Source organism: Rhamphochromis sp. 'chilingali' (genome assembly GCF_963969265.1).
Source record: "Rhamphochromis sp. 'chilingali' genome assembly, chromosome: 1".
NCBI lineage: Eukaryota > Metazoa > Chordata > Actinopteri > Cichliformes > Cichlidae > Rhamphochromis > Rhamphochromis sp. 'chilingali'.
Window position 1 is genome coordinate 26,332,229 of NC_137929.1, and position 25,519 is coordinate 26,357,747.

Consider the following 25,519-nt stretch of genomic DNA (forward strand, 5'->3'; position numbering starts at 1 on the left):
TTAGGGAAGCTCACAAGTCCACAACATGGCAATAAAATTCATCAAGACCCTTTTATCCCAGAAAAGGACCCCATAAACATTCCTTTGGCTTGGCCCAGTGTGGCCTAGCTACAGCGGCGCTGGTGCTGTTACACTTTGGCTTGCTGTGGTTGCCCAACTTGGAATATCTAAGAGGTGGAGCTCTGCTTGTAAAGGAGATATGATATTAATCACAAACATTAAGAGACTGGCAGAGAGCGGAGATAGAGAGCCCAACAAAACCTGGAATAAATGAAGGATGATCTGTGAGCAGGAATTCTTCAGTATTTACTTCTCTACAGTCCTTTAATGAAATCATTGCTTTGCCCCGCCATAACTCTGGTGGAGTTGTGTGCGTCCTGTCAGGAATGTCATTGACACAGACTCTGTTATCTGAGGCCGATAACAGAGCAAACAAATGTTGAGAAACAAACACGTATGTAATTGCGTCTGTTGTGTGTGTGTGTGTCTCAACTCCCGTCCTCACATCGATACATGCAAATGCAGACAGGCACAGAAAATCCAACAAATTACAAACTTGTCCTTGAAGAACACATGAAATTGCTATTTTATTCTCATTTTTAGCTAAAGCAAGCATTGATATGTCAAGATATCAAAATATCTGTCTTTTAAATTAAGATCAAGGTTTAGATATACTCAGGGTCACAAGTACTGGTACCATTACTTTTGAGACACTGAAAAGGCGATTATGCATAATAACGGCTGTAAATCCTAAACAGCTGATGCTATACTTTTGATGAACACCTTTAATTAAAGCTGAAAGTCTGCATTTTAATCAAATCTTGATTATTTGATTTGCAATCCACTGTGGTGCTGTACAGATGCCCTAAAACCACGTTTCATTGCCTAAATATTGCACAAGTCCTGTCTGTGCGTAGTGCATGATGATTGGGATAAAAGCATAGAGGTCTATTGTCCAGTTTATAAAGCAGGAGTACAAAGAACCATTTGGAGAAGCTGTAATCAAATCCGGTCCTTTTCAGCTCTTTCCTCATTCACAAGTTCCCTCCTTACAGGCCAGGTAAGCTCGATCTTTAGAGATCTTTAAAGTCACATAGTGTTTTACACAACTCAAACATACATGTAGTTACTCAGATAATGATGGAAGTTAAACAAAATGTGTAAGCAAAGAACAAACTGGAAATGTCTCAATATAAATTTAGCACAGAAAGTGGAAAGTAAACTTTGTTTGGTTGATTGTTTCTTTCTTGTAACAATGCTTCTTGGAAATAATCTTATAACATTGGAAAACCTTTTTATTTCCCCTTAAATGCTGCCACATTTGTAAAATAACAAATAAAAACAAACACCTTTGAGGGTAGAGCAGCAGAGTTGAGTATGTGTGTTGCACCCATGACTCTCTGCCTCGCCAAACAGGTTATTCTGGTTATGAACTCGAACTGGAGTAGATGTTTGAAGTCATTTTTCCAGTGAAGGCGAAGTCGCTGCACACCCTCACACTGCCTCCACCAAAACCTGTTATCTTATCAGTGCAGCAGTCTGCACAGTATTCTATGCATCTCCTGCACACTTTAACCCTCAGATCCATTTGCTGTAGACAGAATCTGGACACATCAGGGTCCATACTGGTGTTGCTAATTGGGCACCTAATTGTCAGCTCCTGGGGAACCAGAAACTCAAATTAGCAGAATAAGCTGTTTGGCATTGGCAGAAAAATGCCTGGGGTTTGATAACTAAAGTTCCCACCCTAAAACGGGTGGATTAGATTGAAATCTCTGATTATTCACTCTGAATTACTCTCTACTGCAATAGGTCATCCAATTAATTAGGTTGCTTTAGAGTGTAACATTGTAATGTGTATCTAACTGAATTTAGGTTTGCAAACAGCATATCCCATTAATATTAATTGCTCGGCACTGCTGACATGATCAGGAGCTGAGCCCCCCTAAGAGTCTGAACCTAGAATCGCCCCTGCAGCAAAGAAATAATCGACCAAACAAAAAAAGTCATTACTTTTTGTGCTAAGTTTATATCCTTTGCCCATTATTTATACTCGACCTACTCTCCATTTGCCCAAACTTGAAACTTGTGGCTGCATTCTCCTTTCCTAACACATGAGCTATTCCTGCGTTGATGAGCTGTAAGGGTGCAACGCTGACAGCCCCTTCGTAATTACGTAACCTTACGTAGGGGTCTCCCGGTCTGAGCTCTTTAAACCCTGCCGCTCACTGCGTGCTGTCATATTCCCCTCTGTGATTGGCTGAGAGCAGAGGGGGCGCGCCTGGTTGCGTCATGTGAAAGAGAGGGATGAACGCTTATGGAAGAGAGAGAGAGGAGAGAGAGGGAGATTAACGGCAGAAGGCAGGCGCAGTAGCAGACTCCATATATCCGCTAGTCGGAGACGGACGGTGTCAGCTGCTAGCTAAGTTAGCTTCAGTAAGCAGTTAGCAACTAGCTTCAGAGTCCTAGCTTCTTCACTACACATAAGAGCCAGTGTGTGTGTGTGTGAGAGTGTGTATCTAAACGCTTTGAGCGCCAGCTCGGCTGCCCCAAAGTGACTCTGTGTTTGCGTGTGCGGTGCCAGTCTGTGTGTACACACAAGCCAGCCTCTCTGCTCACTCTCTTCCTCTTTCGAGTAGCAGCAGCAGTGTGTCTGTAACTGTGTGAGAGAGGTTAGCACGCAAAGAAGCAGACGCACAACCATAAACACTCTCTGATAGTCGACTGTTTACAGTTGGTGTCCGGTTACTCAGCTGCGGATTCACATCATTTCACTGACACCGTCTGAACGCCAGCACGTGAGTACTGATGGGTTAAAGCGTGTGTGTGAGAGAGAGTATGAATGAGTCTTGTTTGTTCGGCTGTCATTGATTGATTGCATTTGACTTGAGATTGATCGAGAGTGACTGAATGGCCTAATTTTTAAAGTAACTTAAGCGTGGCACGTGTTGCAAGCGTGGTTTAAACCACGGTCTTAGCTGCACAGTTGTGACACAGGTACATGCGCAAGGTGTGCGTGTTTACCTGAAACAGAACATGAAGTACCAACTGCGTTTACGTTTTAATCAGGAGCTTTCTGTTAGTTACACACAGTCACACACTCATAGCTGACTTATAACCGACTCAAATGTGCACACAGAAACTTCAGGCTTGAGATTTCGTTTCACTGGACAGTTGCAGTAGGCGTAGAAAAGTCATCACTGCTAGCATTGCATAGACAGTATAATATAAAACTGCAGGAGTCCTTTAGCAGATGGAGTTCTGTGTAAAGAAAAGAGTAGACATCTGTGTACATGCTGAAACTTGCAGCTTGCACAATGTGTTTGTTTTCGTGTAAGCCACACATAAATGGGAGCTCTGACTTTTTTTCCCTCACAGATTCTGCAATGCAGAAATTTGTTCCTCGTCATATTTGACCTTTGATCCCGTGGATGTTGGACTGTTTGTTCATCCTCAAAACAACCTTTACTCTGCGTCACACTGTGGTACATGCCAACAGCTGTCCCATCCCAGAGCTCAGGGAGACCCAGCAGGAAGTCAGCTAGTTTGATTAGTCATAAGCAGGAAATGCTGTACATCCTTCAGAAGGAACAAATTTCACCTTGATGGTAGTTTTTGGAGCAGTAAAGACAGAGCAACGGGAGGAAAGTGATCCAGAATTTTAAAGTAGCGCATATCTAAATCTTTAAGAACTCTGTTTATAGTTCTTATCTTCCTCCAATAACTGACACCTCCAGCTTCTCAAAAAGACAATTTTGCAGTAAATTGTAGCAACACAGAACCTTTAGAGCTGTTGTGAGTGCAATAAACTGAAAAGGCATGCTACAAAGTCATCTTAGCCCCTTTTGATGAAGACATGCACTTTAGACAACTGTGCCAGCTGACACTCCTGCTTTAACTGTGCTGCGGTGACGGATTTAGGTGATATTTGGAGGTCTCGGATGATCACAGGAGATTATATTTCCAGACGTAAGTCTTTACTGATATGTCGTAGGTATAAGGAGCCTTTTTAAGTACTCTTTTCTGAAATGCTTTCTAATAAATTAAATGGTTCACGAGGAAAAGTGCAGCGAAGACTCAAGCACTTTGCAAAGTGGCATCAACATTCTTCTGTCTCACAGTACATGTTTGTCTACTTCCAGGTTACACAACTGCAATTTGTATTAAATATATTTTTATTGTTGCCATTTTTGCACTGTTGCTTCACAGCATGACAGCCCTGGGTTGCTGGTGACTCTGTGTGGAGTATGTTCTCCCTCCTTCAGTCCACAGTAGGGTTTGCCACAAACGATTATTTTGATAGTCGACTAGTCACCGATTATTTTTGCGATTAGTCGACTAATCAGATCATCATCCATTGGACGTAAAACTACAGCTTATTGCACCAGCAGCATCTGCTCTTATATAACTATCATTAGCTTACAGCTTTAAGTGTTTAAGGTCTGTGCTAACTAAAAATAAAGACAAGATGATAGTTTATTAAATTTTAATGAAATTTGCAGATTGTTTCGGTGAAGTTTAATAAACTCCTTGCTATCTAAAATATACCCCAGAATATGCTCCAGAATATACCCCAGGACACTGGGGTATATTCTGGAGCATCTCACACTTCTGATAATCAGTTGTCTGCTTGAGTTTATTCAGCTGTGTAAAAACTATAACTTTAATCTCAGACAAACTGATTTACTCAGGAACAAATAAAATACTAAAAAAAAAGCCAAACAATAACATTTTAAGTTATCTAAGTGACTCATATATATTTAACCTGAGTAGCGAAAGACGGTGGTGGGTTTGAAAACGATTTGCGGGGAGTCCGGTGTTCTCGCGGCGCTAGTGAGCCTAGCCCCCGGCTCGCTAACGAGCTAGTGGGTAACAGATGTCTCCGAAAACGTCGGAGCGCTTTTGAAAATATGTGGTGTCCTGATAAACTGAGCAGATATTTGAGGTTTACACAGCTACATTCTCGCCTGAAAATATGTTAAACGTTTATTTTGTGACCCAGAAAGAATAATAAGAGTAACATTAAAACTAACTAGCTGCCGCCATTGTTGGAAACTGCGCTGGGCCGCGCTATGAATTCTGGGACACAGCTGCTTCTTCTTCTTCTTCTTCGGGGTTTAACGGCAGCTGGCATCCTTGTATATGCAATGCTGCCATCTTCTGTTTCAGTCCGTTATTACACTCTTAAATCCTGCCACTTATTCCTGCGTCTTTTGTGATCTTACAAAGCTTCAAACGACGCTTCGACTATTAAATCAGTCGTCGACGATTTTGATAGTCGACGTAATCGTGACTAGTCGACAAATCGTGGCAGCCCTAGTCCACAGGCATGCATGTTTAGTTGAAAGGCAATTCTAAAGACTTACACTTGCACATAGGTGTGAATTTTGGTGTGAATAGTTGTTGCGAGCTGTCCAAATCGTATTCAACTTTCACCCTATTACAGCTTTGATAGGCTCCAGCCCTAAACTGTAAGTGGAAGAGAATGGATGGGTGGGTAAATATATAAATTGTCAACGTAAATTTTGATGCATTTATAAATTCAAGTGACAATGGATGGGTATTTTTAATGTATGCTGGAAACATGGACACACTTGTGTATTTCAGTATGCATGTGTGCTGACCTGCCTTATCCTCCACACAAGTTTTTCAAGCAGCTAATTGGAGTGCTGACCTGTTGTTGGGGTTTCCATGTAATTGCGAATGGATAACTTGTATTATTCTTATAAAAATACTGGACTTTCTCCTTTAATTGCCGCCAAGGCATCATCCAGTCATTTGCACTTAGCTGAGTCAACAAGCGGTGCCATTAAACTGGCAATCAAAAACTGCCACTCTACAATTTACCCTCTTAGGGAAGTGATATAAAGATGATTTTGTGTGCTTGTTAAAGTTTTCAGTTGTGTTTTGACTGAGCAGATGTGCACAATCACCTGTTGTCTCTCTCTGTGTGAGAAAGAACAACTTCAGACAGTGTCTCAACCTGATCCTCTTGACATTGTCTGGACTTTATGCATGAAAATGGCCATGGAGAGCTTTCATCTAACATTTCTTATTTTGGTTGGTGAGTGTGAAACAGGACTTTGCATAAAAGGGACTTTTTAAAATGGATAGTATGCAGCCTATAGGTTACATCACACTTGACTAGTGTAATATAACCTATAGGCTGTTTTTTACACACTGCCTCTCTACAATTCGAGAGCTTTCTCCTTTGCAGTGTTCATCATTGCTCCCACTGCATCACAGATACCTTTCTTGAGAATAAAATCGACATATAAATGAGAAGTCAGTCCTGAAAAAGCTGAAAATAAATGGCAGGTTCTCAAAAGAGCGTCTAAATTGATCAGTGAAAGTAACGTGAAAATTTAGGATTTATGTGAGAGATCATGTTTCACCAGTACATCGTAGGTCTTCACGGGGCAGCGTGTAGCAGCGGGGGGTCGGACCATCCTGTTGACTCAGCTGGTAAAGTGTCTGAAAGTAAAATGCAGCAGGTTCACATAGCTCACAAGTCTTTTCAGTGCACCACATGTTATACCGTCCATTCTCTTCCGCTTATACTTGTCAGGGTCGCAGGGGGATAACCCAGGGCACACCCTGGACAGGTCGCCACTCTGTCGCAGGGCTAACACATACCCTCGCATTAACACCTATGGCTAATTTAGAGTTACCAATTAACCTAACCCCACTAACCGCATGTATTTGGACTGTGGGAGGAAGCCAGAGTACCCACACAAACACAGGGAAAACATACAAACTCCACACAGAAAGAGCAGCCTGAGGATGGAATTGAACTCAGGACCTTCTTGCTGTGAAGCAACAGTGCTTCATTCAAGTTCGTGTCCTTGATTACACTTTAGCTAAATGTCTGCTTAGTAGTTAATTTAAAGAAGCTTTATGCAGCATTAAAACAAGTTCCAGGTCCACTTAAATGATCACAGGTGTTTCTTGTATCCCAAACTACTTGTGAATTCAAACCCATGATTTACTTTTCCACAAGTTCAATAATCTAACCTTTATGGTATGAGCCCCACAGAGTCAAACCTTAAGCTTGTTCCTGCTGCGTGACGCTCACGTTGCTGACAATAACTTTGAAGCCTGGTTTACGAGGGCTTGCTGCTCTGATACAGCTGATCTTTATTCTGTGTTATTCTGTCTTGTAAACATTCTTGTTTAAAGAGCCCGGATATGGTTTGTCCCAGTTTACACAAACAGAGTAATCACTTCTGCCTATCAGGTCAGAGGCAGGTGGGGCAGAGATGGAGACTGCCGGGGTGGAAGAAGGAAGAGAGGAGGGAAGGGAGTGCGGTTGAATGCACATCCATTTTCCATTCGGTGTGCATTCTGCCTCTCTCCATCGCGGCTAATGAAAAATAACTTTTTCAGGAATCGTTGGATCGAAGTGAATCTGCTTTATGTCTTCGGGGAAAGATTTGTGTATGTGTGTGTGTGTGTGGGTGTGAGAAAATGTTCTGTTAAAACTTGTTTAGTTTAGTTGTAGCTCACATGATGAGGACGTTGATTGCAGACTGTAAAATAGGTGTTTTTCAGGTGCATTTCAACACAACAGCCTGCAGCTGATTTATTTGTATTAAGCTGGATTCCCGCATATGTTCACACAGCACATCGTGCTTTGTATAAAATATTAAATTCCTGTAAGTAAACAGAATAATTAACTATTGCCTTTTCTTTACATCAGTAAGCTTACTGAGCTGGATTCACATCAGATCAGACATCTAAACACATTCTGACATTAAGTTGTGTTTGGAGGCACACATGCAATAACATGAGGCGCCTGATAAAGAAAGTCTAAATGTATAAAAGCACATCACGACTTGTTATACAAAGTTACAACCATACACACATAGTAGGCTGATAAAGGCATGTATACAGTGCAAAAGTCTTTGATAGCAGAGTAAACAAAAAAGGAGAGACTTTTTCTCAAGGTGGAGAAGTGGATTAACAAACTCACCACACACTGGGACAGTTTGGGTCGTCGACTGTGAGTGCAGAATACTCCAACTTTATTTTCAGTTTTGGAGTGCTTGGTTTTAGAAGGAGCAGAATAAACTGAAGATTGACCTCCTTTTAGCTCCAAAGAGACATATGGGGGGGGGGGCTTCCCAAAGTCTGACATGCACATGCCCCAGAATCAGTGTCCTCCTCAGTCACGCTGCTGCTATTGGATTTAACTTGGTGGTTACTGGAGTAACTTATCGGCCATGTGCGTGTTTCACTTTTTCATGACCGAATTGGTGGATTTAATATTTATAACATTTGTAGAAGTATTTATAGCTGATAGCTGAGGGGGACACATCGACCCCATTAAATTTACCTCATAAGTTTGATGCTGGAGCTCAATTTCATAATTGAGTGTGTTTTAGTAGTAAAGTTGGAAAAAGCAAGAATAATTTTTCTGCTTAGGAAGGTAAGGTGTCGGTGGGCTTTACTCCGACTTGGAAGTGGCGTTCCAGCTCAGAGTTCTGACTTGCAGTTCTGAAATTCCGACTTTCGTGGAACGCAACAGTAGAAATGAAACTGGTCAGAGCAGTTTGAAACCTGAGCTTTTGTCTCAGAGAGATTATTTGTACCTGCAGTGACCGAAATATTTTAAATTTAGCCATATTTTTACAGAAAAGAAAAAAGTCTCTTTTGGTAATTACTTAGAATATATCTGGTGACTAAATGCTTATTTTTATGCCTTTCTAACTAGTTTTCATTAGTAGAACTATTAAACTTTCTCCTTGCTGATAGTTTGTAAGTTTCACTGCTAATCAGTTAGCCGCAGCCAATCTTCTGTTCTGCCTGCTGGTTCACTCGTTGCACTGCTTGTTATCAATGCTTCCCAGGGAGTTTCTCACCCCAGAGTTGGATGTACTCCAATTCAACCATCTCGGGCTGCAACTGGTTATCTGCTCTGGAGATCCACTACGATAGCGACTCAAACCTTGCAGGAGGTGGAAAATGGGTTTGCGCGCCACTATGCCGAGCACACTGAGGCTACCTGCTCTGGATTTGAGGAAGGCTCACCGAAAAAGCAGCTGATGCTTTTGCTCAGTTATGTTTATCACAAAGTGCTAAAAAAAGAAAAGAAAACGCAGCTATTTAATATTTATTTAACCTTCTCAAGGCAGGCGTTGCAGATTTGCAACAGTTAAAAGCTAACAACCTGATTACCCCACATACATATTTTGTGAGTTTTTTTACTCAGAAGTACCACTGCAGGTATTCTTTTGTGCATTAGCAACAAAAACTTAATTGGAGCCCGAGAGGGTTAAGCGCTGTGAAAGAAGACGCATGTCCATGCATGCCACTTCAGCAGCTGCACATGTACGCACTTTCATTGAGCTTTTTTGATAGTCCTGTTTTTTTTTTTTTTTGATGAGCCCACAACAGCCAGTGAACATCAACAGAAGTCCATCACGTACAGCACATCCTTTTCTTCTAACGATAACCCTGAATGCTGTAAGCGCCGAAAGGTAGACTGTTTGTTATTGCCCAATTTCTGTTGGATAGCTAGCTCTATGTATTTGCCCCTCGATTACCCAAGCAGGGCAAAGTCGAAACTAGTTATGTGTGTCTGTGTGTCACAACATCACAGACAAGACAGAGCTCAACTTTGATCTCCAAGAAGTTAATGTACGAACCAGAAGTCGCTGCGGTGCTTTAAGCTGCCTAGCACCCAAAGGTTTCACTCAGTAGCCATATAACCTTTCTCTGAGGACAGGATGATGCATGCATGTGGCAACACATTTTTCTTGAACTTATTTTTCTGGGTTTTCCAATATAAAAAATTTAAGACCACGTTAGCTATTGACGATGTTTGTGCTTGTGCCTTTTTTTGCTGCTGTAACTACTGAGAGGAAGAGACACAGAGAGAGTTGGAGACTTACAATAGAGAGAAAGAGGTCATGGAGTACATTTGGCATGAAGCTATTATTCCACTTTGGCTTTCCAGCTGGGATTTCTTTTTTTCAGTACTTGTATACGGTCGGGGTTGAGTTAGGGAAAACGTTGATGCTAGAGTTGTTTCAGATGATGTCATACTGCTGTAATGCATCGTGTTTCATCGTGAGGTGTGCTGAATGAAATCAGGAAAAGACAGGAAGCACGTGATACACCTGGAAGAAACCAGCACCATTAAACGCGCTCGATCCACCTAGATGAAGTGTCTCGTAATGAATGTAGTTCCTCTAACTTGACACAATAAATCCTTTGATGGTTTTTCGCTGCTTTATTTGCAACTTTTCACTGACTGTGTTTTTAGTTTTTGTACTACAGACATTCATACCATAGCAGTCTGCAGGAGTGAGAGGCCTGCAGCTCGTTTGGAGCCTCCACAATGAAACAGCATGCAGAGTTTTTCTTTAAAAATTCTTTGAACCTTGCTCATATCTGAAACTAAAACAATCCCGTGCATTTTTTTTGACTTAGTGAAAGGCGAAGGTCACATTCCTTTGTCTGTGCGCCTGTTAGAGGGCCAGTGGAAAGGGATCTGTTTTTCTTTCTCAGGTATGCTATGAATATTATATTGAAATTACATTTAGAATAATTGAAAATGTAATTTTTTTTGTATGATTTTAAAAAAAAAAAAAAAAAAAAAAAAAAAGCATTTCTTAATGATATCTAGTACTTGATAAACTGCAAAACAAGATGTATCTGATGTGTCAGTGTTTTGTTAATGTAAGCAGGTTTTTTCCCTGGATAACAAGAGTGGTTCTGATCTCTGACTTGGTCGCTATTTACTACAAAAAGGGATCTTGAAAAAAGTTAGCTTTGTATATAAATAAATAGGAAAAAGGGGAAGATACCAGAATGTATGTTTTTTTTTTTTTGGATCTTCTGTTTTTTGCCCTTCCAGTAGAGTGGAAATTGTAGCTTCTTCAAAACACTTATATGCCGTTTAATCCTGTAAAAGCTCCTGTTGATAAAGCGGATTTTGCCTGGATTCCCTCAGTTAAAGTCATGCGTCAAAGTGCTCTTATTTTGTCCACCTGTTGTGTGTGTATGCACGTCTTGAAGTAGGCGCCATGTTTTGGTCGTTATCATACAAAAATCCATAACAGTCTTTCAGAATATTACATTTCTGAGAGTTAGCTCAACTCCTTCACCTCCTTGAGGCTTTGTCCCTTTCAGGCTTTAGAAGATTGAGCCCACGACAGCAGACTTTGGCCAGTCACGTGCCTCTTTAAACCTGATCAGGTGTTTCGCATAAAGAGTGAAAAAGTCCATGGGGGAAATAAGATGGGGTGGTGTTCTGTGTTAAGTAGGAGAGTTTCAACCTGGGTGAGCTTGGTTAAAATAAACACCCATGTTTGTGTTGTAGAACGTGGCAGAATTTTAAGGCTGATACCAATACTGATATTTGGGGATTGAAAAATCGAATAATCTGATATTAGAGCTGAGAGCTCTAATATTTGTGCAGCTACTTATCCGCTCAGATCAGAATAGAGAGAGGAGAGCTGCAGGAAGACGGCTGTTTATTTTCATACTCTGTAGATGGAGAGGAGCAGCAGAAGTATGCAGAACAACTATACTGATGGTCCTGATTATAAACACTCTATTACACAGTACTATCATGACACTTAATTCATGATACAATGTTATTACAGATAATAATTATGTATTCAATAATAACTGCACATAGACTTATGTCACAAGTTAGCATAACCCTTTCTCTGGTACTCAAACGTCCCTCAACTTGTGCCTCAGCAGAGCCTGGGTACGGCCCTGTCTATGGGGAACCATACCTGGGTTTCACTGCCTCCAATCTGTGACAGACCCTCATTACCCACAGGATTTAATGGGGGTCTTTGGAAGCTTTGTCAAGCTAAGTGTGTCTAATCTTCAGTACTTTTTTGGTTGAGCGAGAAACTAACAAGCCCGAGCGAGTCATTGCTTTGCCATCATCGGATGGTGGCGTGTGACACTGGCGCTCATGTTCGTAGTATTCCACGACGGTCCTTACAAATCCCGTGAGTCATATCTGTCCCCCGTTGACCTTGTTAAGAAATCCAAAAAGTCCCTGTTTGTCTGTGTTTGACTAGGAAAGAAAACTCATTAGAAGAACCTCGCAGACCATACTAGAAAAAAGGAGCGCCATCCGGTGGATTGAAAGAGAATTCGATTTTATTCTTCTCGTACTAAAAAGTTCATCATTTTTACAGTTGAAATAATAGGATACGTATTTGGTGTAGCAGTGTTGTTACAAAATATTGGATAATATTGCGATACACTGTGTTGAACTGGCTATTCCTTCGTTCTGTCCAGCACAAATTCAGGGGTTTTGTCTTTTATCAGTTTTTGTCTTTTCCAGCTTTAAGTTGTCATGTTTGAGTATAAGGTGGGGTTTGGGTTTCTCAGCACTTCATGATAAAGCAATGCCTGATTGCTGTGTTTCAGACAGTAAGATGGACCGTGATCACACCTCATAATGTTACATCATCTGCTCTTTATATTAGTGCTGACGGATCAAAGAAACGTAGCTAGAGTTGTCTCATAGAGCGCTCGTGCAGCTGTATTTACCCTCATTGTATTCCTTTCTCCAAACACTGCTGCCGAGTGTGTAGCCGGTGAGAACATGCAATGTCTGTGCTGCAAAGACAGCATTTATGAAAAGCTTTGCAAGTTTCAGGAAAAGTACACGTCTGTGCTTTTCCTTTCAGTTTTTTGTTGTGTTTAACTTTGATTCGGGCCTCAGAGTGAACCAAGATTTCCAGCTGTGAGTTCCCACATCCCGGGAACACGAAGCCCCCGGTTTTATTTACCTGCTCATCTTACATTTTTTAGTATGAACCCAAAGCACCCTTCATAGCACGGACAACTGTATCTGAGTCAGCCTCTGAGCCAAAAATAGCAATATAATTCACGCTCTCCAAAAACCGAAATTGCACTCAGATTTAGTGCGACTGCCGGACTGTCCCAGTATCTCCTCGTCATACCACAGCGCACTTTCTGGGACACATTTGCCATTGTTGGCTGCGTGATCTATTAGTGGAGTGAGATGGGAAGACGGAGAAGTGCAAAGCAGTTTAATAATGCTCTCAGATAACGACAGAAGAGGACACGTGTGGAGAGCAAATGATGACTTTTGATTTCCTTTTTCTCACAATTGTTGTAGATGATTGTTAGCTAAGTGTTTGTCTCAAGGCCTGATTTGTACTGTCACAAATAAAAAAAAAAAAAAAAAAAAAAAGTGTGTGTCATATGAGCTCCTTACAGTGGAGCTGTTGAAGTGAAGAGGTCTGCTGCTGTCTTCTTGGATGATTTGTGATTTGGGTGGATTTTTAGTCATTAAATCCGTTTATACCATCACATGCTGTGTTTTGGGTTCAGAGTCTTCTTTCCTTTGCCCTCTGCTGGGATTGCTCAAAAGATTTCCAGATTTTTAAAGATGAAAGAGAATTTTAGACGACAGACAACGCTTTAAACTAACTGCGATTAGGCTGCCGGCTGAAAATATGTTATTGTATTTTTCAGTATCTTTTTTTATGTTCCTGAACGGTGCTTTTAATTGCTACAAAATCTTTAGGGGAGACAAAACAATATTGTATATTGTTTTTATTGTATATATTTTATATATAATAAGATACTAAATATACACAATATGCAGATTTTTTTCCAGAGTTTATTTGTTTAAGGTACTTGGTAGCTTCCTGTTTGGAAAATTATCCTGGTTTCACATCATCATGCTGCTTACTGCTTATGTTACGCTCTTCCTTGGAGATTACACGTGTGCGATATCTGGTTCAGGTCAGTGGACTGTTAGACTATTACAAGAGCTTCGTTTAGCATTTTGAAGATCATTGCTCCGGATTTGTTGCCTGGTATACTGACTGACTGCGCTAAACCTCCTTGCAGCTTTGCAAGTTTGCAGGTTTTATTTCTAAAAGGTTTCGTGGCCTTCATCATGACATGACTTCCACAGCTTCCCTTATCTGACAGCTTTTTTTAATAACACGACAGTGGAAAGTTCACGTAATATGACGTCTTTATATATGTTCCCCTGACTTGTAGCTTCATTTTCACAGTCACAGCCTGTTGCTCATTGGCTGCTTCCGGTCCATGGTGATGGTTGTCATTAAGGCTTATTTATGGCGTTTAAAGAATTAAAATCTAAAGTTCAAGACTACCTAGAGGTACTATTACAAGGTTTAAGGAAAGGATCCAGTTTTTTTTCAGTCTGTTGTTGTTAGGCCCGATCAGTATTCAGGGCTTGGGAAACTGAATCTGTTTCTTCAGGTGTGCCTGTTGTTTTTGTGTAGATGCAGTATTTGGTTTCAGGCTGAGTTTCCACTGCATGGTGTCTACAGACGGCTTCAAGACATTAACTTATTGAACGATTCTTGTCTCATTTATTCCTTTTCTAATTCGGCTAAATGCTAATTATTTATAGTGTGTGATAAAAGTATTTCCAAAACAGTAGAACGTGAGTAGAAAACGACTTTTTAAATCTTTATCCAGATCTGTATCTTGGTGCTCTAGTGTCTCAGCACTTTGTCTACATAAGTAGTGCAGTGTGAGAAATGGCATCATATATCTCAGCAGAAACAAACAATTGTCCACAGTAAAGCAGGAAATAACCGTGTAGTGGCATGTGGCTCTGATATGTTTATTGTCAATGCAAAGTTGAATTTTAAGAAATTTTTTATTGAAGATATTTGGATTCACATACAAATAATATTATGGCTTAGGACAAATATGAGACTTGAAGGATGCATTTAAGTCATTACATAATCAGTGCATTTAATAATCAAATGCAGTGATTATTCCCTTTAGTTTGGTTTATTGTTTCATTGGCAAATTGATACTTGTTCTTTCAAGGGGACCTAATTGACTGTAGTTCCGACGTTTGACCACAGTGTGGCAGCAAAGGACTTTTAATGAAGTGCAGGCTGAGGTCTGGCCTAAAGAAGAAGCCTGGCTGCCTCACTAGCGTTGAACTTCTTCTGCCTGTCTCCTCACATGAATGAGAAGCTCTTCATCAAGCTCTTCATCAAGCTCAGGGAGCTGTGACACGGTTTGCACCTTCACGCACGTGCGTATGGGCGCCTGTGCCATGTGGCGCTCACGCGGCTGTTGTGCTGCTAAACGTTCGTAACAGTCAGTAGCTTAATGCCCATTTAGTTGTGACGACTAGTGGGTTTGTCAGGTTGTGTGTTTGTTACCGGTTGTTAGCTCAGAGGGAACAAAGCTACAAAGCTATAATTATCTTTGTAAGAAATCTTTTGACTTTTTTATATATATATATATATTTTTTTAAAATGGGCAGAAAAAGGGAGATCTGTGTGTCTGGTACAAAACATAGTTTATATGGTTGTACTTTTCTAGGTAATTAGTCTTCATTTTTATTGCTGTAATTTGGTAGAGAAACTGCACAAACGCACCAGAAACTCATTGTCGTTAATTGGACACTAGCAGTTGATTGGCTGCTGGCAAGCAGAGCAGCAGCTGATTGGCTTTCCCGCCTCCTCAATTTCCTTTTTTAATGACAGTCTGGCTTCCTGGACGAAGTTATGCTGTAACTAATCAACTAGAGCTTATCCTTTGAGGCTTGTTTTTTTTGTTGTTGTTTTTTTTAAAAAAATTGTTATTAGTATATATCGATTTTCTTCCGTTTATCCAATTCAGGGTCGCAGGGAGCTAAGGCGAGAAGCACTGTGCAGCCTGGAGTCACGAGGCTAAGGCAGAGCGCCAGGCATCGTCAATTTTTAAATCGCCAGTTCGCTGAACCCCACTAACTGCATGTTTTTTGGACTGTGGGAGGCAGCCAGAGTACCCAAAGCGAGCTTGCACAGTTACAGGGAGCAGAAAGGTCCCAGACTGGAGTTGAACCTCACCCATAGAGGCCATAACCTAACCATGGGCACCACTGTGTCATCCATTATTTGTACTAAAATGGTTACTGTGTCATTGTACAATTCCAAAATATGTTTTAAACATTAAAAAATGGTCTAGCTTCCATTAAAAATACTGGTCTATCCATTATGTTCTCAGCCACCTTTCCCCAGCAACAGCCTGAATCCTTCAATAATCCAGGACTGTTTGTAAATATTAGTTCAAGGACAATTTAACACTTCTGAATAAAATGCCATGTTGTGGAGGCTCAGCAGTAGCTTAAGAGGGAGCTTCTGATTTAATTTCTCCAAATGTGGTTCACACATCCTTTGGTGAGAACCACAGATCTCCAAAATACTGTTGTTGTTTTTTTGTTTTTTTACATTTAAAAAGAGCCTTGTTTCATTGTTCATGTGTTAGATTTATCTTAATATTTTACTCCTGTCTTCTTACTTTGCATTTGTTTTGTTTGTGTAGTTGAACAGTTGTTTTTTTTCCTCTCAGGATGTTTAGGTACACTTTAGCCCGGAGTGGCTTTGGTGTGTTGGCTTTCCGGAGGGCTTATGTTCTCACCCGATTTGCTCACTCTGCCCCGAAGAATGAGTATCGACCAATCAAGAAAGTGATGGTGGCCAATAGAGGTAAGACTGCTTTTCTTTTCTTTCTTTTTTTTCTTCATACCAGTTATAATTTCCCACTGAAGAAGACAAGCAATTGAAAGCACTGTTAAATTAACTACAGTTTAATGCAGTTTCATTTATAATGTAAGAAAAAAGTTATGACATTTACAGTCTCCCTGAGGCGAGAACAGACTCTTGGATCAGTTAATTTTTAATGCCCAGCATTTAGTTTGCCTTGGCGTATGCTAATATTTAAGCACACATTGTATGTGGGTGGCTGTTGAAGCTAGCTTTGTTTGCTTTAACCTAAAAAAATATTGGATATGAATGTGGAGCTGCTGCCACAGCCGTCATTACTCGGAAGTTGTGCTGTGTACTGGGTCTATGTATTAAAGTGTTTTTGAATTTTCTGCTCTACATACTGTCACAGAGGTACTGTCACTGCCGTTCAAAGCTCAACTAAAATAGACATGAAAGTAAAAAAAAATAATAAAAAAATAAAAATTATCCCGCTCTGGTATCTGAGGTCTGAATAGAAATGTAATTATAGGAAAAACCCGAGTTTCCTGAACACAAAGCAGTCCACAGTACGGTTGTTACAGGCGGGATAAACATCATTGATGTGCTTTGAGAGGCGGCCAGCGTGCAATTAGTTGCTCTGTCAGGTGATGAAGAGTGTTTGAGTGATTAAATAAATAGATTCATGCTTTTTATTCAAATTGCTTTTATTATATTCATTCCTGCAGTCACATTTAAAATGCTTGATTTGCTTCATTGTTTCATTATTCCAGTTTTATTGGTGCATGGGTTTTCAGTACTGTTGGAGGTCTTGAAAGCACGTGGCGCTCTATAGGCCCCCTGTTGCATGCATACATCTCACAAAGGCTCTGTTTAGCTGCTGGAATACATCCATGTGATTCAAATGAGTTGTGGTCTGTCCTTCATGCTCGAACACAGCGGGGCTTTCCGTCCATCCCCCCCCGCTTCACATCAGCCTGACGCGATAGCAACACCACATAAGATCACATTCTTCACACTGGAGCGCATCGGGCCGTTCTTGGCTGCAGTGTGCGCGCGCCTATGTGGCGATAAGGGCACACCATCATATCATATCAGCCCAGATTCCACTTCACCAAACATATCTCGTCTCTGCCATAGCCTCTCTGCTCTTCTAGCAACTCCTCTCCTTTCTTTTCATTTCTGTTCCCCACTTCCTGTCACAGCGTTTCGTCCTCAAGACAAGCTCGAGTGCCTTTTTTCTTTTTTGCATTGTTCTTTTAAAGTTAACTACATTTTGATCTGTCAGTTTTCCATACATCTCGTCCTCTTCTCTTATCCCTCACGCTTTCATCCCTTTCATGTTCATGCTGTTGCTCTTCTCCAGAAGTTACTCCTTTCATGCTCGTTTACTCTCCTCATATTTTATTTTCTTTTTTTTAAAAGCCGTACAAATGTTTGAACGCTGTCCTCGCCTTCAAGCAAGAACAACACAGCTTACTTGTTTTCAGCGACTTAACTTTCTCCCTCTAAATGCGTGTTGCTTGAAAAACAAGTATTTGGCTTTTGTGACAGCAAGATAAAAGTCAGGCAGCGTTTTGCTTGTCTGAAGCTGAGATTTTACGCTGTTCTCTCAAACTTGAGTTAAAAACTGTTGACTTGTTGCAGTGTCTGACGTTTTTTTTTTGCATAGGTCTTGTTTTCATGCAATACATTACAAAGTTTGGGCTTCTTTTCTCAGCTGAGGCATTAGATGCAAAACGCTACAGGATGTTGATAAAATGCTATAAAGTCTGTGCTTATAAAACCTAGATGATGAAAGAACTACAGCCTCCCTCTACACACAGTCTCCTAAAAAATAAAGAAACATTTGCATAATAAAGGGAATATATTAAAAGAAAACACAGAGAGGAAGGGAACAGATGGAGCTGGGAGAATGAGATGTGGCAAAGCTAAACCAAACCTCCTCCTGCATTGCGTCATCACATGTGTTCCTCTCGTCTTTCAGGTGAGATCGCCATCCGTGTGTTCAGAGCCTGCACCGAGCTGGGGATTCGAACCGTGGCCGTGTATTCAGAGCAGGACACTGGACAAATGCACAGGTATTAGTGTGTGCTACATTAGAGTGAGCCGTAGTGTTTTAAATAAAGATGGCTTCACGGGCATATGTTGCTAAATGTCTCGCCTGCCACTGCTGGATATTGATTACAGAATGCTAACAGCTGATTAGAGGTAATAGCAATTGAAAAGGAGTCTTGGGAGCATTTTTCTCCGCTCCAGCACTTTGGGTGGGTTCTTTGTTTTGCAGTTGATGTTAAGTGGGGACATAAGTATAATTGTATTGACATTACAAACATTCAGGTAATCTCGCAGCTTAGTTTACATGCACACAAACTATTTTGGCTCTTTGTGAGCTTCAAATATAACACGGATACTTTTCTACCTGTTCCTGTTTTTCCTTCCTAATGCGTTTGCTTTTATTTGGCTCCACTTTTATTCCATCATTTTCTATTTCACTCTTTATATGCAGCATTGTGCCCAATAAACGCTGATCATGGTAATGTTTTAAGTGTTTATAGATTGACTGAAGTGCTCCTGTCCAGTATTTATTGAAAGCTGGTGCATATTTGTACATGCAGCCTGATTTTTATACATTTATATTTTGAGCTGGCCACCTTCCGTCTCACTAATGCACGTCTTTGCGTGTTCTCGTCTTCACAGGCAGAAGGCGGATGAGGCTTACCTGATTGGGAAAGGCCTGCCACCTGTTGCAGCATACCTGCACATTCCAGACATCATCAAAGTCGCCAAGGTAACGAGTTTTCACCTTCACAAAAGTAACTCTTCCACTTCACCTGTATGGTGGTTCACATGTCTCAAGAGAAACTTGGAAGAGCTAACAAAGACATAATAAAGCCACTGGGAAGTACAGCTATGTGATAATCAGATTTTTTTTTCACTTATTATTTTGGCTCTCGGTGGAGTTAAATAAACAAAATGAGGCAATTCAGATAAAACGGTTTATTTTCAGATTGATGTTCTGACCAAAATGAAAGCAGTTCAATCGTTTGCCCCTGATTTAAGACCAGCATACTCCATTTCCTTACAGCGCTGTCATGTACAGTGGCCATACGCATCTTAACGGTCCCCTAAATGAAGAATTTGATAAAGCGCTGCTGGCGAGTTATTAATTTTTGTATTGACTGTAATTGAATTTTTGCCTTTGACTGAAATGAAAATCCATGCTATGCAAGTCTCATCTCTTGCTGTCAGTAGTGGAGGAAAAAAAGCTTCTAGCTGGAGACCGGACATGGACTGGAATATGATTCTTTTCTGTTCACTGTGTTACTTGCACAAGAAAAGGGAATATTGTATTACTCTACTCGCACACCCCTGCCCTGTTGTTTTCCTTCGTGGTCAGTATCCGTGTCTAGTGTCCACAGTTTCTTGTTTCTTCCTTTCCTTACTTCCTTTTCACTTTCATTTCCCATCTCCCTTCCTCTCCTCTTCCCTGTGCCACTTATCTCTGTGTAGATCATATCGGCTCTTTGTTGCATCTTTCCCATCCTCTCTCCACTCCTCCAGGATATGCTGTCAGTTTATTATCATTTTTCTGATCAATCTCTCATGTTTTATACTCTTCTGCGTGGGCATGTGGTCAGCCAGCCAAGTTGGGGAGCCTTTGGCATCAAACTCATTTCTCTAAAATCCGTCTGGCTATCTGAGAGCTCAGCCAGCCCATGCCAGCATTGTGTGTTCCTGTTTTCACCCTTTCATATTTAGTTTGTTTACCTCTTGTTCACAATGTATCTTCACTTAGCCGCTAACAAGCTGATGATTTTCTTTCTTAAAATCGTCCAACATGACAATTAAAACAGTTGTGTTGGACGTGAATGCGTGAGCCCACACGTGCACCCTACTGTATCGTATTAACCTGTTAATCTTCATCTGCTGTCCACGTCTTGTTAAATTTGTGGGTTTCTTTCTGTCTTCTTTTACCTGCTTGTGTGCATGCATGGCACTTGCTATGTTTCTGTGTGGCTCAGTGCCTCTTTTGGCCTGCCAGTAACAGCTCCCTTAACAACGGGACAGCCCATAATTATAGTCCGCCTTGTATCCGAGAGCAGATGGCACATACTGATCCAGAGATGGCTCTATCTGTCAGCCTCGGCAGCTACTGTATCTGTCTGCTACCCTTTGGGGTGTGTGTGTGTGTGTGTGTGTGTGTGTGTACACTTACTCGATACCTTCCCGCTGACCCTCAAATTATCTACGCCTGTCTGTTCACTCAGTCTCCTACTGGTGTCCATTATGATGATGATTAAGGTAATGGTAACTAAGATAAAATGAGAATAAAATGAACTCAGAACCATTTTTAAGTAACACAAATTCTTTGCACTACCATGAGATTGCATGTGTTAAAGCATTTAGGTTAGTGTGTGACACCTCTTTGTTTCTCTTACTATTAGACATCCAAGTGCTAACTGAGGCCCGCAGTGGCTCTCTGTTTAACACAACTCATGCAGCTTAGCTGAGCTATATTTACTTTCTCTGGGATGGGTGAATTTAAAAAAGTCTATCCATCTGTGCCTACTTAGGACAACGGTGTGGATGCTATCCATCCTGGCTATGGTTTCCTGTCTGAGCGGGCAGAATTTGCTCAGGCCTGTTCGGATGCCGGGGTGATGTTTGTCGGACCATCTCCAGAAACGGTGCGCAAGATGGGTGACAAGGTGGAGGCTCGTTCCTTGGCTATGAATGCAGGTATGATATGACCACCCCAAAATGATGCTCGGTTGCATGTAGGTTTGAGGCTTTTGAGGCTTGCTCATTATAGTGGACCTGTTGTGCTTTTTCTAGATATAGGTGTCTGAAATAATGAAGTCAGTACAGGAAATTTCTATGAGCCAATATCTCAGGCTTCAGACTCCTCCAAATGCCCCTTTCCTGACAGCTTCTTGTAAATATTCCTGGCTTTGAAAAATGGCAAATGTGCTTAATTTGGTCATCTCAGGTGAGCACAGCAGCCTCACAACCCTGCTATTCAAGCCTTCATTCTGCAAGGGCCAGCAAATCAGAAGAAAGTTGGCTCGAAGGGAGAATTGAAACGGCTTGTATCAGAGGATGAACTGAAGCACCAAGGCCCTGCAAAATATGAAGATTGTTTTGAACCTTGAGTCATACAAGGCTGTTGGAGTAAAGAGAAAATATGGAATTGGAAACGTGTATAATAGATTCGTATTATGTGATGGTAGTAGTTGTATACTTACTATGATAAAATGGAAGCGTAGCTGACTGGCAGTGTGCATGTAAAGCTTGTGACGCTATTAGTAATAGTGTGGTTTAAATTTAAATCACTCTGCAAGATGACTCACACCTCCATCTAGCTTTCACTCTGCCTTTGCATTTGCTGTCGCTTTAATTTGTATTCGCTGAGGTGATGAATATTTTAAGAGCATGCTCTTTTTCTTTTATGCAACTGTAGGAAATCTAACAAGCTCTATTTCTATTAATGGGATGCTTTTGTCATTTTGAGCCACTAAATAATTTAGTATTTCAAGACCAAGTGAATCTTAGATTGCGCTGCTGTCTTTAATGGCTGCCAATCTTCTTTGATTATATCAGTAACTGTCATAATTATGGTCCTAGAGTTTTTATTTTCCTTTTTTCCCCTCCTCTGTAACATTTGACATCCTTTTTAAAGTAATGTTTGTCACAAACCCAACCCTGTGTAGGAGTACCTGTGGTCCCAGGAACAGATGCTCCCATCTCAAGTCTGCAGGAGGCGCAGGCGTTTGCCCAGACATACGGCTTCCCCATTATCTTCAAAGCAGCCTATGGTGGAGGTGGTCGTGGCATGAGGGTGGTCAGAGAATATGAGGTGAGCGCTTGTATGGTGTCAGAGGAAGCTGTTTAAACTGCGTCTTGACCGACCAACCTAATGACACTTTTTTTTTTTTTTTTCGTTTTTATTCATTCGGTTTGCTTTGAATCGAGTTGAAATTACTTGAAAATCTCAAACTGGGCACCAATCACTCTGGATGTATTGGAATCTGTGCCCTGAAAGTGGCTCGGTCACTTAGTGAAGGAGTCTGAGTGATTTATGTTTGGCTCTTTCTCTTTTCTTTTAAGTGAGTATAATTGGAGGCTGTCCAGCAGGCACAGTTAAAGTATTCTCACGGTTTAAGATAAAAACAGTGATTTCATGCATCTTACCTTTTTGATTTTTTTTTAAATGATTTTTTTTTTTTTTTGGTCCATAACAGTAAAATGTCTCAACATGTCCTTGATACTAATAACTGAAATATAAACAGTATATAAATAGCAGAAGATTGTCAAAATAGGTAGCATAATCTTATTGTAGGCCCATATTACAAGAGTTGGAATTTTAGATTCATCTGTTGGCTCAAAAGTGTTATCTGGATATAAAATGTGAGATTGGCCGACAGATCGTTTGTTTTTCAGCAAGACTGTATGTAAAACAATGACGCAATCAGGAACAACTGGACTTCCCAATATTTCTGTTTATTATCCCAACTTTAGTGCCTGCAAGTATGTTTCAAAACTCTTGCCACATTCAGAAAAACCCTTTGGCTATGGAGGTGGAAACCTCCGCTCAGTGCAGCCACATGTGCCTGTGCGACCTAGCCAGTTAGCTCAGCAAAATTAGCTCATTTAGTGATGCTGGCGGCTTTTCCCTCCTCAAGCCTGTGGCGATAATGCTGTGTGGTTTCTCATAGGCCTGGTGGAATTTGTATTTGTTTTTTTTACCCGGGGCATTTTTGCCTTCATGTGACTGGACAGTGTAGACTTTCTAGAGGGGACAGTTTCTAGACAAACCCAGGCTGCTATATCTCTGGCTTGTTTTGCACTCAGTTGTGCAAAAGTGTTGTCATAATCACCCAGATTTAAACTAAATATCAAACGTGTCGTCTTTTGTTTAGCGATGTAAAACTCTCACATAACCAAGACTCTGAATCCGAGTCATTGTCGTCACTGACCGAGGTCTGGGATCAGATTTCTCTTTGAATATCCGAATTATCCCAAGCTCCAGCAGTCTGAGCCCGACATGACACAAAATGACCCACAAAGTGGTCATTAATAATTCAATGGTGCTTCTGCAGTTTTATTTCATCTATATTGAGTATGGTGAGCATCTTTTTTTATAACGGTGCTGGTTACAGACCGTTAACCTCGCAAGAGTCCCTTAAAATACATTCATTAAGCTTTTCGGCGTCGCTTGGCTGATGTTTGGTGTTTTGGGAAATGCTTGTGGAGGAGAAAAAATCAGGATAGCTGTACTTTAACCTCATAACCTCAGTTGATTGCTATTGGCGACTTGGCCAAGCGGAGACAGTACAGTTTATCTTGACACTGTTCAATATGAGGGGAATTGTGTTAAGTCATTATTTCTGTTTTATTACATAACATTAGAAATTATAGAGGGTTAAAAAGAAGCCAGAGATGTGATTTTTATTTTACCCTTTACAATTATATATATTTTTTTTTCTCAAAATGTGTCCCTCAAAGGGGCTTTTATGCCTTTAAACACCAGGAAGTGTCAAGTTATCACCCCTATTTTAGTGCATGCCTCGAGGTTGCTTTGTTTCTAGCGTTAGCAATATCAGGACAGCGGAGGGAGCGTCATTGCTGCCCCTAGATTATAATAATATTCCCTGATGACCCTTTGAGCACTGTAATGTTATCCTTTAAACTGCATTTCTCAAGAATGAGTACCATAAATGGTTTAACGTGTTTACTTGGCCCTCAGATTAACCAGATCGCGCTCTCCTACTTGTATCGTATCATGTCGTTGGGCGGATGTGCTGCCCGAAACATTTACTAAAGCCTGGATCGAGAAACACAAGTTACACTGACAAGTGTCAGTTTAAATGTAAGCCCCGCTTTATTCACTGGCACTATGCTATAGTTTCTGATCTACATGAGTGGTGGCAGTGTTGCGTCCTACTGTAGTCATGCAAGTCGGCAACATATTGGAAAGTGTGACCTTTTTCTAATTGATTAGTTGTTGACATTTCTAGTTATTCAGTTGAGTCACAAGGGCCTCAGCAGCTCCAGCAGATACGATGTGAGGAAATTGTAAAGAGGTTTCTCTGTACTGTTGGGACCGCCAGGCAACAATGCGTAGGTTGACTTTTTATTCCATTAAGGCCGGCTCGTAGGTTATTTGTATGCTGAATTAACAGACAGAAGCTAATATTCTCAACATGTTGTAGGATGAGATGTGTATGTTTACTGATAAGCAAGGCTAAGATAAGCTAGTCTGCTAGATTTTAGTATTTCCACCCCTCTAGGATTGATGTGATATGCTTTCCAAAAGAAGTGAAAGAGGACGAGGGAATGGCAAGCGTCAAAGCTCCAGTGGCCAGAGCTGACGATGCACTGAGAAGATGTGGAAGGAGTACAAATGCGATCTTCATAAGTTTCCCAGTCTTTCAAAAGTCCTCTTGCACCTACAGGCTCGTGAATGACAATGTAATTGAGCAACTTTGAAGCATTTTTTTCCCCCCCAAAATGTTGCATTCAGTCAGACTTGGGAGTCCCTGACAGTAACTAGCAGGTTTTTCTGGTTTCTCAGTTGTGTTAAGTTTGCAGGAATGATGACTGGATGAGATGTAGACGTACTAGCAAAGCAGCTGTTCTTCCTGTGCTCGTAGCACTCGCTTCAGTCCATGATCACCTGATTAAGTGGTGACAAAGCCAGTTGGTGAATACTTGGTTCTAAATCATTTGATTGTCCCCTTATTGGTAGCCGGTGAGTCTGATCAGATATTTAAAGGCTTATTTATGTATTAGTTGTATAATTTCCTGTTCTTTGAAAGTTGTGGCTTCCTTTTGTGCCATCTCTGCCCTTTTCTTTGACACACTGCTTTTAGCAGCGCTGATGACATCTGCAGTTCCCTTGAATGTTGTAGTTGTGCCTCCAAATGCATTTTTTTGTCAAGGCTATGAGATGACAGCTGAGGATGGACTCGAGTTTCCTTTCCTGAGGCTCAGGGGAAGGGCGCGTGGTTGTGATTTGTGTCTTTCCTCCATAGAGGAGA

At 41.0% G+C, this 25,519-nt stretch overlaps 1 protein-coding gene across 1 annotated transcript in view; it reads left to right on the forward strand.

The window, feature by feature from the left end:
• The first annotated feature begins 2,318 nt into the window (after nucleotides 1-2,318).
• Nucleotides 2,319-25,519, forward strand: part of pcxb (pyruvate carboxylase b) — a 332,441-nt gene continuing 309,240 nt past the window's right edge. Inside the window, exons 1-6 of the mRNA XM_080905198.1 lie at nucleotides 2,319-2,798; nucleotides 16,342-16,478; nucleotides 18,463-18,556; nucleotides 19,176-19,266; nucleotides 21,053-21,218; nucleotides 22,190-22,335. Coding sequence (XP_080761324.1) covers nucleotides 16,343-16,478; nucleotides 18,463-18,556; nucleotides 19,176-19,266; nucleotides 21,053-21,218; nucleotides 22,190-22,335 — 633 coding nt within the window. The 5' untranslated portion in view covers nucleotides 2,319-2,798; nucleotide 16,342. The remainder of the gene's footprint in view (nucleotides 2,799-16,341; nucleotides 16,479-18,462; nucleotides 18,557-19,175; nucleotides 19,267-21,052; nucleotides 21,219-22,189; nucleotides 22,336-25,519) is intronic.